This window comes from Schistocerca gregaria, chromosome 1 (assembly GCF_023897955.1).
Source record: "Schistocerca gregaria isolate iqSchGreg1 chromosome 1, iqSchGreg1.2, whole genome shotgun sequence".
In the NCBI taxonomy this organism is placed as follows: Eukaryota; Metazoa; Arthropoda; class Insecta; order Orthoptera; family Acrididae; genus Schistocerca; species Schistocerca gregaria.
In genome coordinates, this window is record NC_064920.1 from 816,545,340 (window position 1) to 816,563,585 (window position 18,246).

At 38.1% G+C, this 18,246-nt stretch overlaps 1 protein-coding gene across 2 annotated transcripts in view; it reads left to right on the forward strand.

Moving 5' to 3' along the window:
* The window catches only part of LOC126270919 (sin3 histone deacetylase corepressor complex component SDS3), a 115,597-nt gene that overhangs the window by 66,138 nt on the left and 31,213 nt on the right, over positions 1-18,246 (forward strand). For both annotated transcript variants that reach the window (XR_007549142.1, XM_049974110.1), the window contains exons 4-5: positions 1,603-1,804; positions 4,374-4,551. Coding sequence is in view for 1 of the 2 variants with exons in the window: in XM_049974110.1 (XP_049830067.1) it covers positions 1,603-1,804; positions 4,374-4,551 (380 nt within the window). In the remaining variant the exon portion in view is untranslated. The remainder of the gene's footprint in view (positions 1-1,602; positions 1,805-4,373; positions 4,552-18,246) is intronic.

The following is an 18,246-nucleotide window of genomic DNA, read 5'->3' on the forward strand; positions in this document are numbered from 1 at the left end:
TGGTAATCACTGTGAGCTGGCTGAATGCTGACTGCTCTGATGATGTAATCATGAAGCAGCTTGCGTGAGCAGATCTTTGAAGAGTAGGCGGCAACTGAAATTGATTCTGAAAGGAATGTTCCACTTTTACAGTGTTGTTGTTGAACTGTTCTTGGATTTGGACATCAAAAATGCTGTATTTTCTTTAGGTGACTCTGAGTGCCTCCTAAGTCTTGTTGAACGATAAAGGGCATTGTCCAAAATAGTTATGAATGGTCTACTTATTTTTCTCCAACAGTAAAGTAGTGGCAACACTGCTATGGAGACATGATGCAGTGGAATCTACTATTCTCACTGATAGCACCTCCGCGCAAATGGACTCGCCTGTCCCACGTTACTGGCGTACGCACAGTTGAGAGAAAGTCACTCGTGAGCGGGTGGTCTAACATAATGGTGTCATTATGTTTTTGAAAAAGGAAAAACCGCTTTTGATCAAGATTGAATGTGCCAGAGGTGATACAGCACGACAGTGTCATCAAGGTCAAAGAGGCGTGCGAAGAATCGGCAGTGCCCACCCATCATTTTGCACGACAGTGCGCGGGCGCATACAGCACAAGCTGTGGCTGCTCTGTTCGGTAGATGGGACTGGGAAGTACTGTACCATCCACCATACTCCCCGAACTTAAGCCCTTGTGGCTTTGATTTGATTCCAAAGATAATGGAACCAGTTTGTGGCATTCGCTTCAGAACTGTTCGAGATTCGACAGGCAGTAGACGGCTCCAATGCACCATCAACAGAACAGGCTGTACTAACGGTAAAGTTCGGCTTCCACATAGCTGGAAATGGGCTCTACACAACATTGATGACTACTTTGAAGGACAGTAACAGGTGCAAACATGTAACTCTTTTGAATAAATGGTTGTTGCTATTTAAGTTCCAACCATCATAGATTACAGATTGATCATATAACTTATGACAGTGGCAGTTACCCAACAAAGGGTGGCTTCAAACTTCGGTATTGGTTGAGGAGTCAGTTTTGAATGATTTTTTGATTGAAATATCAAGTATTAATTGAAAATCACTTTTCACTTTCCAAGTGCTAAGTGTTAAATATTTGGATTTTATTTCATTTTGGGTGTGGGAGAAATAGATGTGAATAAATGAAATTTCGCTTGGAAGTAATGTTTATAATCTCACTCTGTTGTTGTCTGGCTACTGTGTTCATTGCAGTTAAGTGATATTTTATTTGTCAAATTGAGAGGTGAAGAGATATGAAGTGAAGAGTTTTTCATTGGAAATATTGCGCAATGTCTGAACTACGGATAAAAATTGAATTGTACGTAACCCTAGATTACTAAACTCCCATAAAATTTAAAACTGCAGTAAGGTATAGAACAGGACTTCTGTACTTAATCTAATATGTGACATAATATTGGAGATCAAATACTTGAAAGTAACTAATGCATAATCTATAAATTATGAGATTCTTTGAATAAAATGTGTAGTAGTAAACTTCAAGGTGGTTTACTAGTAATATAAGATTTTACAGCCTGTAGTGTTCTAGGGTTAAAGTGTGAAAGAGAGAAAAAAGCTAATTTGGGCACCTTCCTTGTATGTTTCAGGTTGCGTTTGAACATCATTTCAAGGGATTATTTAAATGAGTGTGTGGAAAGAGATTACACTATTGAAAAAAAGGCAGCAGCAAAAGAATTTGAAGAAAAGAAGATTGAACTTCGTGAGACGCTTATAAGTGATTTGGAGGAAAAGAGAAAACTTATAGAATCTGAACGTCATACTATGGAGTTGACAGGTGATTCTATGGAAGTAAGTATTGTGAAGTACTGTAGTAGAATAGAACCCGCACTTATCAATTTTTAACACTGTAGTAACTGGGGAGTGGCTGTTGGACACACAATGATGGTGATTCTAAGGGGACCACACCCTGCCTATCTAACCCATGTTAATTTAGGCAAGTATTTGACCCATTTCTGAAAAAGCTATTTGATGCTGGACCTTAATATTTGTACTGTAAGTTACATGATACTAGTAGTCATCTGTACTAAAATCTACTTTATCCATGTTATAGTTTCTAACAAATATTTTTAAATTTATTAACAAAAGATATTAAATTTTTTTCTGCAGAATTTTTTTTTTTCTGAACTTCCTAATGGGGAATATTAATGAATGTAGTACCAGATGTGGGTTTTTTTGTTATGCAGCGTCTCTGAAAATTTCACTCATTTATCTATCATAGTTTCTGATATAATGGGGCATATTTACTGAAAATTTTAGTTTGCGGGAAATTTACTTTAAAGAAAAACCTTGTGAAATTTGCCACTTACAGTTAATTCAAATTGTTCTGCTGCATATGATGGCCTTTCTTTGGTCTCTAGCAGGTCTTCCAGCTTCTTTTTCACTTTCTTGGCCAAATTAGATGCAGACCTGTCTGCATCGGCTATCCTCTTTTTATCGCAATGTTGCAGCCCATGATCATATTTACACCGGGATTAATTCCCAGCTCTTTCAGTATCCAACACTTTCCAATATTACCACAATTGAATGTAATAACAGAATCATGAACTCCTAGTTTCATTGTGTGCATGCCTACAAATACAGTTTTAAGAAGGCGGTCCCAAATTATGCTGTTGAAACATTCATTTGGGTTATGCGTCTGCCCATGCAGACATTTCCTTAGGAGGTCAGGATGAGCCAAGTCTCTGAAAATATGTTTAATTGCTGTAATAACAGCAGCAGGAAGAGAATGCTGGTGAGAATAAGATTCTCCAGTTGCCTGAGCCTTATTGTATTTGCACCACAAATTTTCTCCTGATGGACACAATCCATGACATGGCTTATCATCAGTAGAGGACTTATGGAAGAATATGGCCCAAACATCTCTCTTAACTGCCTCCAGATTTTCTTTATTTCTCGTAGTTGCCTGCCCATAGTATTCATGCAAGTTTTCTATTTCAGTTTTAGTTAACTGACCCTGTGTGGTCAACAATTTTCCATCTTATAATATTTTTCCTCTCATATCAACAGTTAGTTTTCTCAGCCTTGTTCCCAAACGTCTTTGAACATGACCTACACATTCTAGTTTGCTAATAATGGCATCTCCATAGGGCTTAGAGTTGACAGTGTGTGGATGGACAGTGGGTGACAGAAAAGTGGGTGTGACACAAACACATATGGTAGGAAAATGCTCTTTAAATGCATGAAAAAAAATTTCAGCAGCAAAATCCTTTTCAGAGTACTTAAACAAAACCTTAATCTATCGAAATATGGTGAAAATTGAAAATAGATTTTTTTCGACCTGAACCCCGGTGTAGTCCCCTTAAATATTGAAACTTTTGAATAAGTCTGTGTCTTAGTGGGCATAAAAAAGAAGATAGGTTAAGGAAAAAGAAGACTTGGAGAAGTAAAAGTACTATCTTCTTTAGGAAGACTTACATGGAAAAAGGTGTTATTGTTCATTATAGCTAGGATTGATTTTTCTTCATCTTTGCAGTTGTTTAGAAACTTACCCCCAAAACTTTGCTCTCTTCTCTCTTCCTCTTTCACTCCTGTTTAATGTTCACGTTGGGCATGGCTCAGTTTCTTTTTCTGTAGCCATTAATTACACTCTTTTAAATCTTGGTAAATTTTTAGTCTCAGTTATTCGTTTTCTGTATAAAATAAAAATAATTGTGACAGTTTTAAGTGAACTACAGGCTACAGTGTATGTCTGACAAGTGTGTGCTCGACTGGGATTTGTCTCTGCTTTTCATTGACAGTGGGCAACCGATTGGGCTATCCATGCGTACCTCATGGATTGACTCAAATCTTTAGCTTACCACAGGCTTCTCCTTAGAGGCAGTAGGTAGACTGGCCTGCAGGGTTGCTGTTGATATAATTTACATATTTTTCAGTAGAGTATGAACAGCACCAGTAAAATGCTTCAGATTTATTTGAGATATCATCTATAAATTTTCTGCCAGAGCCACTAGTCCAAATGTTATGGAAAATCGTCTTTGGATTTTGTTGGTGTGGAGAGAGATAAATGGAAGATTGAAGCTCTTAGTTGGTTTGTAAAGCTTGATCATGCAGGAAATGGGTTAGTTCTTGTTTGGCACATAATTTTGTCATGAATGTTTAAAAAACGATCTGGGAACTACACGATTTCAAATTTTTGGTGTGTATTGTGTAGTCTTGTTTACTTGTAACTAGCAAAAGTAAAGTGAATCGCAATACTTCCTTAAAACAGGAAAAGTGTGATATTGGGAAAGTAAATTATTCAGTAAATTATTTTTATACCTTGCAATATAACTCATGTGGAGACACATTATTTTTGATACAAGGGAAACTTGTTAGTTAGTTTAATTTCTTACTGTAATTATAAATCAATATGTTCTAGGTGAAACCGGTCATGACGAGGAAACTACGTCGTCGGCCAAACGATCCAGTTCCAATTCCAGAGAAGAGGCGGAAACCGCCACCTGCACAGTTGAATTATTTATTAGATGAGAAAGAAATAGAAGCAGATCTTAAATTAATTAATAGAGGAAAGTTAATGGGACCTATCAGAAAACCAGGTTATGATCTACCTATCAGAATTCATTGATTTCAGTTGATGTTAAAGAAAATTGTATTACTTATAAAAGAAGAGACAAGAGGAATGAGGATGAAGCAGTGCTTTATGGAAGGGATAAAAGTCTGTGAAGTTAGAACAGAAGAAAATTCATGCCAGTTTCATGAAATGAAAACTGCATATATGTTTTGCTCAATTTATTCATAGTTACTGGTCTGAAACATCTCTGCAGATACAATGCGTGTTGGGAATACGAAAGAGTTCTCAGCATGAAAACTGATACGCAGTAACTCATTTGAAGGGAGCAATAAACTTCCATTTCTGTTCAGTATAAGAAATCGGAATATTTTGCGCAACAGATGGTAGATAATTTTACAGAGAGAAAATTAATATGAAGGCTTTGATTTGAAACATTGTAATGAACAAAGTTTAGTGATAAACCAGTATGGTAATGGAAGAAGATAGCTGATTACTCTGTGAGCAGAATAGCCACTGAGCAGCACACATTTAGGAAAGGATACATGTATGTGTGTGTGTGTGTGTGTGTGTGTGTGTGTGTGTGTGTGTGTGTGTAGAGAGAGAGAGAGAGAGAGAGAGAGAGAGAGAGAGAGAGAGAGAGAGAGAGAGAGAGAGAGAGAGAGGGGGGGGGGGGGGGGGGGTTGGTTGGTTGATTGATTTCAGAAAGGATGATGATTCTTGCATACAACATGGTCTTGCAGCTACTAAGTGCTTTCACTTACAACAAAAGGACCATTCATAGAGAGTATACAGATGTTGGTGCTCAAACTCCTGATTGGCTATCTCTAGACCCATCAATGCTCATTGTAGCAGGTCTACTACAAATTCCAGCAAGAACACGGTAGCTTAATTATCTTTGCAAAATATGTAATTACTGCAGTTTATGTAAACTCATAAACCCTTTGGAGATAAACTCCGTAACTCGTTTTTTTATTTTACTTTCATGTTTATTTTTGTATTTTTAAGTTTTTAGTGTATTTCTGTTTTAGTTGATGTAATGAAGATGATAATTGCGATGATTTTTGCAGAAGATATTTTTGGGGAAGTATGGGGAAATGTTCGCTTGGACTAAGTTATTAAAATTACTTAGGTTGTGCTCAATAATAGGTCAGACTTTATGGACCAACAGTCAGTAAGGTTATTAAGCAAATGTTCGTGAACACCTCAGTAAGAAGAGATGTACAGCTAATTTAATTTTATAGCTGAAATATATGAAACGTTAAATGTTTTTTTTTTGTTTCCTTTCTTTCTCCCTGTAATTCTTTAAAAATATATGGGCAGTACAAGACGACATGTGGTGGAATGTAGAAAACTGGCTAGTATGTCAGCTTTTTCTGTTTTGTTAGTCATTGGCTTCATTAGCTGTACTGTACAGATTTGGTGATTTGAATATCATTACAGTTTGCATTTTATTTTTATGCTGTAGGTTTTTTGGTGTGAAGTACAGTAGTTTACTTTTTGGGAGTAGAGAACAGGGTTTTTTACAGGGAATCCTCTACAAATGTAGTAAGTCAAGTCTTGTGATGTTGTATAATATTGTGTGTGCCTTATGGACTGGGCTACCACCCTGTTTATTCAAATTTTTTTTGCTTGTGTTTACATACATGTAAAATACTGTCATTTGGAATGATAATCAGTGAACCACAAAAACATCAACAATGCACGTTCTCTGCTGCAGTCAATTTAGCAGACTGCTGGAAAATATATTATTTGCTGTAATATTTTTGGAGTCGTGTTATAGTAACAACTAATTCTTTCCTGAGCACCTCAGTTCTGTTACACTGAGGAGATAAGACATTATGACTGCTTTCTTAATAATGTATTGGCTTATTATTGGAATGCAGTACAGCAGCTGTTCTGAATGACATGAATTTGACAATCTTCAGAAGATTTATGGGGGCATATGACACAAGAAATGTACGTAAGGGTTATGCAATTCCATAAATGTTGTGGAGGGTTTGTAGATATGGAGCTGGTGCCTGATATCATCCCAGATGGGTTTCATGGTGTGTGTGTGTGTGTGTGTGTGTGTGTGTGTGTGTGTGTCAGGTGAATTTGGTGGGTAAGACATTGATGTGAATCCACAATCATGCAACTCAAACTGTGGTAGCAGATTTCTGGGTTTGTCATGCAGACAGTTCTCGTGCTGGAAGATCATGTTGCTGTCAGTGAACACATCAAGTACAAAATTATGCAAATGGTTCACAAGAATGTTTGTCATCTGTATTTGCCATGACATCATTGATTACTACTACAGATCCATAGAAGCCCTGTTGAATGTCCTCCATAGCATAATGCTGCTCCCAACAGCACCAGTGGCATGGTGCATGTGGCAGCTTTTTGCCTGAGTGATAGTATATCGAGACACAACCATCTACCTGATGTAGAAAGAAACATGATTAGTCTAATCAGGTGACATGTTTCCATTGATCATTTTTTACCTACTGCTGTTGTATTGGATCAACATGGGAAAAGTACGTGTAATTTCCTGTGGAGCCCCATGTTCAACAGTGTGCACCGAACAAGGTGTTTAGAAACACTTGTGCCTGCACCAGTAGTGTACTTGTCCATTGGATCTGCCATAGATTGCTGTCTGTCCTGTCTTCCAAGTGCCTCCACAGTTTGTCATGAGGTGTGGATGTCCTACACTGTGTTGTCTACTGCTGATTTACTGCCCTACAACTGTTTTACACAGATACTCACGACAGGAGCATGTGAAGATAATGCAAGCTTTGCTGTTTCAGAGATGTTCATTCTCAGGCTCCAGGCCATGACAATCTGCCTTTTGTCAAAGTCTTGGATTCTCCATTTGTGACCCTTTTAAACATTAGAATGATACTGTATTCATCGCTGTTCTGCAAATAACCGTTCTGCAGCACATCACATGCTTGGAATGCCACTAGACATCAGTGTCGTGGTGGAATGTAGTCATAATGGTTTGGTTCATCAGTGCACATGCTATTGACATGAAATAATGACTAGATCCAGCAACAGTCTTCTAGGTGGGCATTTCCAGCTACGAAAGATTACAAAGTGCTTTGTCTTCATGAAAGCTGAGTTTTACTACTTAGTGGAAACAGGATTTCTCTAGGTGTGATAAACATGCCAGTTGCTTTCACTTTCAACATCATTTCAATGTCCTTGAACTGTTTTGACTACAGACTGATGCATGTTAAAAATTAAAAGTGCCATGGGTGTACACTGAAGTTCCATCTCAAGCTTTTGTGTTTCTGCTTTTCTCCATTAGTAGTCAGTGTCACTTTTCTTCCCCCTTTTTTTAAGCAATCTGTTCAGCTTGCCTTTTTCTATTGTTATGTGCGTAGATTGTACCGCCGTCATTCGCTTCTCATTTTAATTGTTTTGCTTTTTCCATTTAGCCAAAGTGAAGTTACAAATATCAGCACAACTTTCCAATGTGGAATGGCAACATGCTTATAGATGGCTTTTACTTCAGTTAGCAACATTATTCTCTGTGGACTTTTCTTATGAATGAGGAAATGAAGACTTGGTAGTTTGGTGCCTTAATCCACATACAACAAACTAACCACAGTTTTACAGAACTAGCTCAGTATCTTTTCCTATGGACCTAATTATTTTTAAGTCTCATGAAATACTGCTGCTTTGTAGCTCTACAAGGGAATGTTTGCTTCTAGATCTCTAGTTGCACTTAAGATTCACTAGTTGGCAGATTCCACTATGTTATCAGATTTTTGTACTTACTTCTTAGGATTACTAGATTATTTTCTGGACCTGTGTTAAGTGGTTTGGAATTGTAGCTCTCCCATTTATAGATCAGGAGTTCACTACACAAAGGATCAGTTATTCAGGTAGCTGAGTACTTGTAATGCAAGTGGTTTTCTATGAGGCTGGATGGTAGTTTTGAGATTCTCTGAACATTCACCAGTTGATACACAGAGAGCAAAATTGGATCTCATACAGTGTAAAGACACTTAGACAGTTGAAATGTTAACAATAAATTGCCTAAATATTTGTTACAAAGTTCATGAGCTTAGTGCATTCCAGGAAAGTTGTCATGCTCAAATTGTCTGTGGAATTGAGAGCTAGCTGAAAACTGAAGTAGAAAGCTCTAAAATGTTCAGTTAGACATTAAACTTTTATCGAAAAGGCAGATTAGATGCCAAAGGAAGGGTAGTGTTTATTGAAGCTGAAAAAAATATTGCCTGTTGAGGTCAAAATTGAGTATTGAGTCTGACTGTGAAGTTATTTTGATGCTGGTCTAGGTTACCTCAAATTAATTATTGTATGTCTTTACCAGTCACCTAATTCTGCTGTGACAGTTTTAGAATTATTCTGTGAAAGTCTACACTCAGTAGTAGAGAAAAACCCAGACCATGCAATAGTAAGAGGATGTACTGAAAAGTAATGCCTATGAATCGTTTTATGTGAAATCTCTAAAAATAATTTATTAGCATTTTAAATGTTTATTCGTCACGCCTACACAGTTATTTCTCAAGATAGTCAGCCTGCGGACGAACATGTATCCCCTCGAGAGACTAGTTAGTTGGTGCTGTCACTGTAGAGTGTTTAACTTTGTTTAGGGAGGCACAACCTCATCTCAGCTTTCACCAGTCCATCACTATCAAAGTGAAATCCTCGAAGGTGTTTTCCAAATTTCAGAAAAAGATGAAAATTGGATGGAGCTGAGTCGGGATTGTATGGAGGTTGATCGATGACGGTGAACAGAAGGTGTTGGATTGTTGCAGATGTCACAACACTTGTGAGAGTTCTGACATTGCCATGCTGAAGGGGAGGTTGCTCCATGTGAGGACAAACTCTTTGAATTTGAAACTCAATTACACCATCCTGTTTCTCATGCAGTGACGTAGGTACATAACACACTACCATGTTACATGCTACAGTTCAGAGCCATCTAGTGGCAGAGGGCTGCAAATATATTAAAATTAAGAACAAAGATGTAGAATGTTAATAAAGTTCTAATATCTAAAAAAGTGAAAGAGTTTTCACATAAAAAATTCTGAGGCATTACTTTTTGTCACAGCCTTGTAATTGGAAGCGACTTCAGTCTATAGAGTATAGATTAAGACTTCTGTGGGTTCGGTGCAGATGGTACGGACAGGCAGCCTTGTGAAGTACTTTCTGTAAAGAGCAGATAAATAGTTGTTAGTTTTTAAAATGCTGAGGATACAGAGATTGTTGCAATCTTGGTTCAAAAATGTCATTTGAAGCTAATTGCAGAAAGATTCTACTGCTGTCAGTATACATTTTTTGTAAGGACTATGAAGATAAGACAAATTAGGGCTTATGTGGAGGCATATTTACGAGTGGAACAGGAAGGGGAATGACTAGTAGTGGTACAAACTAGCATCTGCCATGAACCAGGTGATGGCTTGTGGAATATGTATGTGGATGTGGATGTGAGACACAGATTTAGATCTTTCCCATCACTGTTTTCTTGCCACTTTTCCCTGGCAGAGATGTTTGCTGCTCTCCTGTCCCTTAAAAAATGTGAATCTAGTGCTGTCATTGAGACCCCCAGTCATACGTCTTCAAAATAGTTCATGTCTCCTATGTCATTTCTTATACAGTCAGTACCGTATTTACTCGAATCTAAGCTGCACCTGAAGAATGAGACTCGAAATAAAGGGAAAAAAAAATTTCCCGAATCTAAGCCTCACTTGAAATTTGCGACTTAAAATTCAAGGGGAGAGAAAACAAAGTTGGTCCATTGTAATATGAGACATAATTTACGTCGAATGAATGACGATACAGCGACAGTAGTTTGGTTCGAGTCGTAAGCGTAGCAGTTAAGCTTTACCAGGTAGCCATTGCTATGTGTCAGGCACTCTGTCCGTATTTATACGAGTACCGTTCCTTTTTCACGTGCTCGGTCTGGTTTGAATTGGTTGCTTATTTTGCTTTGATATGATAAGTGCTGCTTTCTTTGTTACAGGTGTTCACGTCACTCTAAGCTGAAAATGCATTACTGTACTGTTTTGTGCATTGTTTGTCGCATTCTGGTAGTGCGTGTTTACGGCCTGGCGCCGCTCGCGGCACGGCTTGCTCTTGTGCGCGCTACTGCCGCTTACAATAGATAGAGAGGGAGAGGGAGAGGGAGAGGGAGAGGGAGAGGGAGAGGGAGAGGGAGAGGGAGAGGGAGGGAGAGAGAGAGAGAGAGAGAGAGAGAGAGAGAGAGAGAGAGAGAGAGGGGGGGGGGGGGGGAATCGTCTCATTAGCGAAACAATGGCAAGAGACTGCTATTTGTTTGTTACTTACAACACTGCTGCTTTCTTTGATAATTATCAACAAGAACCAAATAATAGACTGCGTATGATAGAACATGTTCTGAACGAGAGTTAGGCCAAAATTTTTCTCCATTTGAAAATCTTTGCGGCCGCTTCTTTAGTACATCAAATTCTGTGCAGAAATTTGAGTTATCTTAGATTTAAAAATCTAGTCAGTTGCCGTGCTTCATTTCTGACTGTATCACTATTAGGCATAAGAACAATACGAATATAAACATGACACGATACGTATATTCTTCCGCATTTGCTGTCGTCTCACAGTAGTTTCATAGTTTATTAGGTAGACAGGATTTAAATGAGATAGCAGCAAACATGAAAGAATACATGGCAAAATGTTTATATTCGTATTATTCTTATGGTGAAGAGAATACTGCATGTGATTCACGTTTCATCAGGTTCCTATTAGCAACCATCCCTTCTCACAGGTGGGAAAAAATTCAGAACATAGTGTTGGCCATATTGACAAACATCCTAAACAGTCTTGCTAGTTGGATTTTCGTAGTACATAGAAATTCTGCGACATTCGAAGATGAACAATACGGAATTTGTATTTACTTCATTGGATAATGTATGAAAATGCAGTGGTCAAAACTCGGGGCGGAGAAAAAAAGCTCATCTTCCACTTTTTTTCTTATTTACTGACGCAGAGGTTTTGGCGCCAGTATTTATCTTTGTGCCTACAAAGCATGCCTGTGTAGCACTACATATATTCAACAGCAGAAGTTAGTTGTAGTGGCACCTACCAACATTTTTCAGAACTTCCGCTTGCTTTGCACTCAATTCTAAGCCGCAGGCGGTTTCTTGAATTACAAAAACAGGAAAAAAAGTGTGGCTTAGATAGACCACTGTGGCTTTGGGATGGTAGTGTTGTGTTAAAGTACTGCCAAACTGTCAAACCATACTGCCGTAGGGAGTATCATTAGTAGATGTTGAATGAAGTTTCATTTTTATATGTAATTGAGTACGTGTGTCATTATTGAACATGTCTGTAAGTCAGTTTGTTTCTGTTTACACTAAATGTTTTGTGCTTGTTGGCACCTTGTCACTCGTGCTTATGCAGATGCTTGCTACAAACTCTGATGGGCAAATATGATGCTGTACAACAGCTGTTGGAAGTTGCTTTCTTTGTACTCTTTTTTATTTATTTTTTATTTTAAATCAGTAAAAAATGGAACCATTATAGGATTACTTCAATGTCAGTCTCTTGATCCCCCGTTTTGTTAGGAACAGGTAGAGGTAGCAAGTAGAAATTTGTCACATTCTAAGGTCTACAATTCCCTGGCTTTGTAAAAAATGTAAGCTTCTGTGTCAGTGAAGTCGAATGATCCAGCCATTTATCTTGTGTATTTTGATGCTTGCAAACCCGTTCTTATTGTATTGTTAAACTAATTATCTGTGCAGATAAGTGTGTATGGAATCCTCATAGCACGAGTCCTACTTGCACATGGCCATTTGTATATACAGACACACTCTAGACCATATATCCGGGGTTTTAAGTTGTGGTTTGAGTTACAGAAGTTTTTTTTTATATAAATTATTATAAACAATGAAATTCAGGTTCTTGGGAGTAAAACTTGCATCGATGTAGGTTGCTGGTAGTTTTCATCATACATTACTCAAATTAAATCAGTTACAGATTGTTTCTTGGTCTGTTCTTCACGATATTGTATACTTGTAATTATTGCAATAGGTCTGATATGCAGTATTAATAGTACTGTGTTTCTGTATAACAAGCAGGTAAAGTACGGTATTGATTTACATTAAGTAGGAAACAGATTAATATTTAAGAAAAGCTCTTTTTACAACTAACATGTGGATCTGGCATTCAGGATGACAACAGTTCAAATCTGCATCCAGCCATCCAGATTCAGGTTTTCAATAGTTCCCCTAAATCGCTCTAGGCAAATGTCAGATTGGTTTCTTTGAAAGGGCACCATTGATTTCCTTCCCCATCCTGGAAACAATCAGTGTGTGTGCTCCAATTCTAATAACCTTGATGTTGACGGGACATGAAACCCTAATTCTTTTCCCCTTGTTGTTTGGTATATTGGTACATCTTTGTTCATGTTGTCTTTCATTTTAACATTAATCTTTATGGTCAAAATAAAAATGCAACAATAAAAATCCTATTAGGGCCTGTTTTTTTCCCACACATTTTGACTTCTTTGATCTGGCATTTTATATATTTTATTACTACAGTAGCAGGTCTTCATAAGAGAATATAAAACTGTAATTACTATATAATAATATCATGATTCATACTTCATTCAGAAACATATAGGAGCAAGTGAAGTGATTTCGTACGAAAATATGCACTTGGCTTCCATTTGCTGCTAGCAAGTAGTGTTCTTTAAGTAAATAGCTGACAAGAAATAAACGAGTTAGTGCCAAAATATTGACAGTATGTAGCCTTGTGGAAGAAATAACATGTAATATAACAGGTATGATTTTGATCAGTGGTGTTAGCTTTTAATGTGGACTTTACACATATTGATTGATAGTTTTTCATCAATACTGTTAAGTTTCGGAGACATTCAGCCATTAATAGAATTACATGGCATTTCATATGTAAGTTTGATTATTCTGTAACTTTTGTTTTGGTTGAAAAAAATTTGAGAGAAGTGAGATTCTTGCAACAAAGAATGAGCCCTAGGTACGTGTGGATTAATGCACGTACACTTATGAGTTTATAAAAATTGGTAGTTTTCTGTCTGGCGTGATCAGAAGGTAAATGATGGAATGCATGGCAATCATTTTTGATAGTCCCAGACAGTGTGCTGCTTAAAGTAAGATATGAATGACGTATATTCAAAGTATGCATTACGATCTTAGGTGCTTAATATAATGAAAATATTTTTAAAGTAGTTGTGATATTTGTGTTTCATTTAAGTGGATAAATTGGAATACCAAGCCGTCATAACTTTATTGGATGATTATTGTCAACAAAAACTGTTCTGAAGTTCGTAAATGTGTATAAATAGTTCTTATCTGCATGTCTGAAAGCACACTCTGTTGATGTTCCACAGCTCCACAAAATACACTCAAGATTAGTTCACTGAATGCATATTCTTTGACATTGTTGTAATAGGTATCAGTCTTCTATCCAGTAGTGACATATGAAAATAAGTGCTGGTGCGGGACTCGAACTCGAATTTCCTGCTTATTGCAAGTGTATGGCTTAACAACTTTGGCTGTCTGAGCACACTTCCTGGACTGACTCAAACTTCCCATGTCATACTGTCTTACATGTTCTATTGCAGTTCTCTAAATTAATTGCCTAATGCTTGCAACTTCCCATGAGAGGCAGAATGAGACAGTGAGTAATCAAGACCAAAGTCATTGTCACGTGCCTGCCTAGGGCTGCTAGGTCCCTCTCTGGCACGAACTTTCATATGTAACTATAGGATGATAGATCTATGCCCAGCACAGCTGATGTCAAAGAATTTGCAGTCAGCGAACTAATTTTGAAAGTTTGTAAGTAGGCTGTTCTTCACATTCACCAGCTAAGAAGTAGATGGCTGAATTCAAATATGGCCTTCCCTCTCATGAAGGTGATTTAGGTCAAAGATGCCACATAGTACTAGTATGAAAATTGTGCAATATGGTGTTGGATGACAGACAATCATAGGTCTATGAAACAGCCGATATCGTATGCAAACTAGAAGACAGAATGCAATAGAGCTTAAATAATTAACTGTGAATAAGTGTTATACAAGTTGGGTGCTGCATTTGTTGAATAATGATAGAGAAAGGGGGTTATTAACAGTGCTTGGAAGGTTTAATTAAAAAATAATAATATATGAAAAATTCAGCTTGAGAATTACGAATTATTTAGGAATAAAGGAGACTGCTCACCGAAAGACAGAAGCGCTATGTCGTCAGTAGGTACACAGGCGAAAGGTACACAGCTTTAATAGTTTATGGACTGAACTTAACTTTCTTAACCTTGTAGGAGAAGCAAAAGGGCAGACCTGATATATAACATGCCTGCTTTCACAAGTGGCAAAGCCTTTGATGGCTTAGGACAAGCCTGTGATGGGACTGGCATAGGTGGTGCTGGATGAGTGGATGGGGCAGGTCTTGCTTCACAGTCTTCCACAAGGGTGTGATCCCTGTGACAGTGAACTGGGGGTGTGAGTGGACCAGGGTGTTTGAGCTGGTTGGGTGGGCAACGGAACATCACTTCGGGATTGGATGGAAGTATCTTGGGTTGGATGTCCCTCATTTCACGACATGATGGTAGCCCTGATAAAGGACGTGGTTCTGTCATTCCAGTAATGGGTGGTACTGGGTAGCAAGTGGGGGGTGCTTCTTTGTGGTTGGTTCTTTGGATTGGTGTGAGGATTAGGAGCGTGGGGGAGGGGTGGGGGGCTATGGCTCTGGAGATCTGTTTGTGAATTAGTTCTGGAGGTTATTGTCTGTTTGTGAAGGCCCTTGTGAGGCCTTCAGCATACTGGGCAAGAGAGTTCTCATCATGCAGATGCGTCTGCCACAAGTGGCCGGGCTTTGTTGGAGGGATTTTTTGGTGTGGAAGGAGTGACAGCTGTCAAAGTGCAGGTAATATTGATGACTGGTGGGTTGTGGGGAGCTGTGAGAGGAGATTGACATCTATTGAAGGTGAAAAGTTGGATGGAGGAGGACCAGGTGAAGTAGGTGGGAGAGAAGGTGTTGAGGCCGTGGAGGAATGTGTCCTGGCCTTTGGTCCAGGCTATAAAGACATCATCAGTAAACCTGAACCAGACCAGGGGTCTTTGGTTTTGGAGTTTCGGGAAGCTAGAAATGTTTCCTCTAGGTGGCCCATGAAGAGGTTGGCATATGACAGTGCCATGCAGGTGCCCATGGCTGTGCTATGTATTTGTTTGTGTACCATCCCTTCAAAGAAGAAATAGTTAGTGATTATGATAATACTTACTGAAGATGAGACATTGGCCCACCAATTGTCACTAGAAGTTGAAGTGGAGATGTCTTGTCGGCTAGTGTTTCACAGCTTTTATGTATTCTAAAAAGAACATTTTGAAAAGATTCATCAAACCTGAAAATTATGTAATAGGAGGCATAAAGGTGACAACTAATGGTAGAGTTAAGGCATTGATTCTTTCAGGTGCACATAAACTAGGCTGAACATTCTTAGCTTCCTGACAAATTGTTCTCCAATGTTAATGGGGTACTGATACACCTGCATGGTAACTACGGCATGTATATATGTGTGTGTGTGTGTGTGTGTGTGTGTGTGTGTGTGTGTGTGTGGGGGGGGGGGGGTCATGTGTGCATTCTCCATAATTTTTGTGCCTATTGGTGACTGAATGTCTTAATACTCCTTGCACTATTTATATTCCACCTAGACCTTTCCTTTAGCGTATTTGTAAAGCTGCAAATTATGTTATGTGGGCAACAATAAACTACTTCAGAGCACATGGTTGTATACAATACTAGAGGGAAGGCAGCGACGTACCACCTCCATGCCTAGTAAAGCGCTATGGTGGTACAAATAATCTTTGGAATGGTGACTGCTTTTAGGGAACTCTGCTTGATGTATATACTGTACAATACCACAAACCTCCTAAACCATAGGCAACACAATGCAGAATTTCCAGACAGTTGCTCCACAAATATTGTAAGTATCAGTGTATTCGGAGCTCTATTAAGCATTTTAATCCACATAATGAACACAAGTTTCAGACAGGTTCCATACCACAAAAAAGCAACAAAATGTGCCACAGATGCTAATCTTTGTTTGAAACAGGTTGACATAAAAATGAAGCACTATTTACAGCTTTGGTTTATCCTGAGCCATTGAAGCAGTGGAAGTAAGAGTGTGACCCTGTACCAAAAACATGAAATTGGGTTCATCTGCTGGAAGGGTTTTTCTTTTTTCTTTCAGTTTTTTCATGTGTGCCAAGGCAGCTCTTATTTATTCCTTGTAAAAGGACCAACTGAATGAACAAATACAAGAGTAGAGTGTTAGGTTGCTATGTTACACAACAAAATTGTTTTTCTCTACACAGTCAATCTTTACACATCTGCTTTGACAATTGGAAAATTGAGAGATCAGGGCATTAATGGTTGGAGCATGCAGTTTTTGGTAGTTCCTGCACTCTGTAACTCCTATTCCTTCAACATCTAAAGAAACTTAGTTCAAAACAGAGTTCAGTGAAGACGTAATGACAACTGTGGACATGTTTTACAGACCTTCCAGAATTGTGCTTCAGAGGTGAATTTTACTCCCTGGAGAAACATTGGGCAAAGTAAAGTTATGTTACAGGGGACAACATAAAAAAGTTTATTTTTAGGTATAAACTTTCCACTGCCACCCAGAGAAAGTATGTATCTACTTACATGTTGCAGATTTATTGTATTTACTTAAATGAATCTATTGCATCCCTTGGTGCTCAGACATATATTTACTTTCATTGATGTAGTGAACCACAGTTGCAATTTGTCATGAGGTCCATTAGGGGAGGGGAAGGAGAGTTTCTAAGAGAATATCTAAACTTATGAAATAAAAGAACCGTTACACACATCTATCTTATTATGACTTCCAAACAAATTTTTTTTTCCCTGCCTTACATGAAGCCAAGTGTCATATACAGTGTTTTCTCCAGTGCTATAAGAATTTTCAGTACTGGCTTTTAACAGTACATGTGGATACTGAACAGCATATCAAAAATGAATAGAATGAATAATTTTGATAGAAGTAGAATCACTGTTTTATCTATTTGAGAAAAAGATTAGTTCTAGAAATCTGCTATTGTAGATTACAGAATGTTATTTTTTCTTTTTTTTTTTCTTTTTCTCATCCTGTGACCCAGAGAGAGAGAGAGAGAGAGAGAGAGAGAGAGAGAGAGAGAGAGAGAGAGAGAGAGAGAGGTCCATCTACCAATTGCAAAAGCACCAATAGCTCAGCACGATTGACTTGTACGTGGTAGAAATAGAGAAGCATGTAAAGTTTCCAGTACTTGAGAATTCCTCCTTTGTGAAGAGAGAGTGGAAAATAGGAGGAAAAGGAAATAATAAGTTATGTAAGTGCTGGAGAACAATAGAAATCTCTGTGAATTGTTGCTCGAGAGAGAATCTGAGAGTACATACATACATACATACGAGCATACAACATTTCAAAGAACTGTGGGTCTGTTTACAAATAAAAGATAAAAGGAAATGGGAAAGACAATTAGACAGCTATGGCAGATGTGGAGAGACAATCAAGAGAGAGAGAGAGAGAGAGAAAAGAAAATATATGAATGTGAGAAACTTGTGGTGGGGCAAAAAAAGTGCAAATATAAAAACATCTGAAAAGAAGACGGTGAAAGACGTGAATGCCAATATAAAATGGATGAGGGTTGCAGTGGTGTAACAGTCCATATTTGGAGTGTTATTCAGTTGTGTGTACAGCAGAAGGC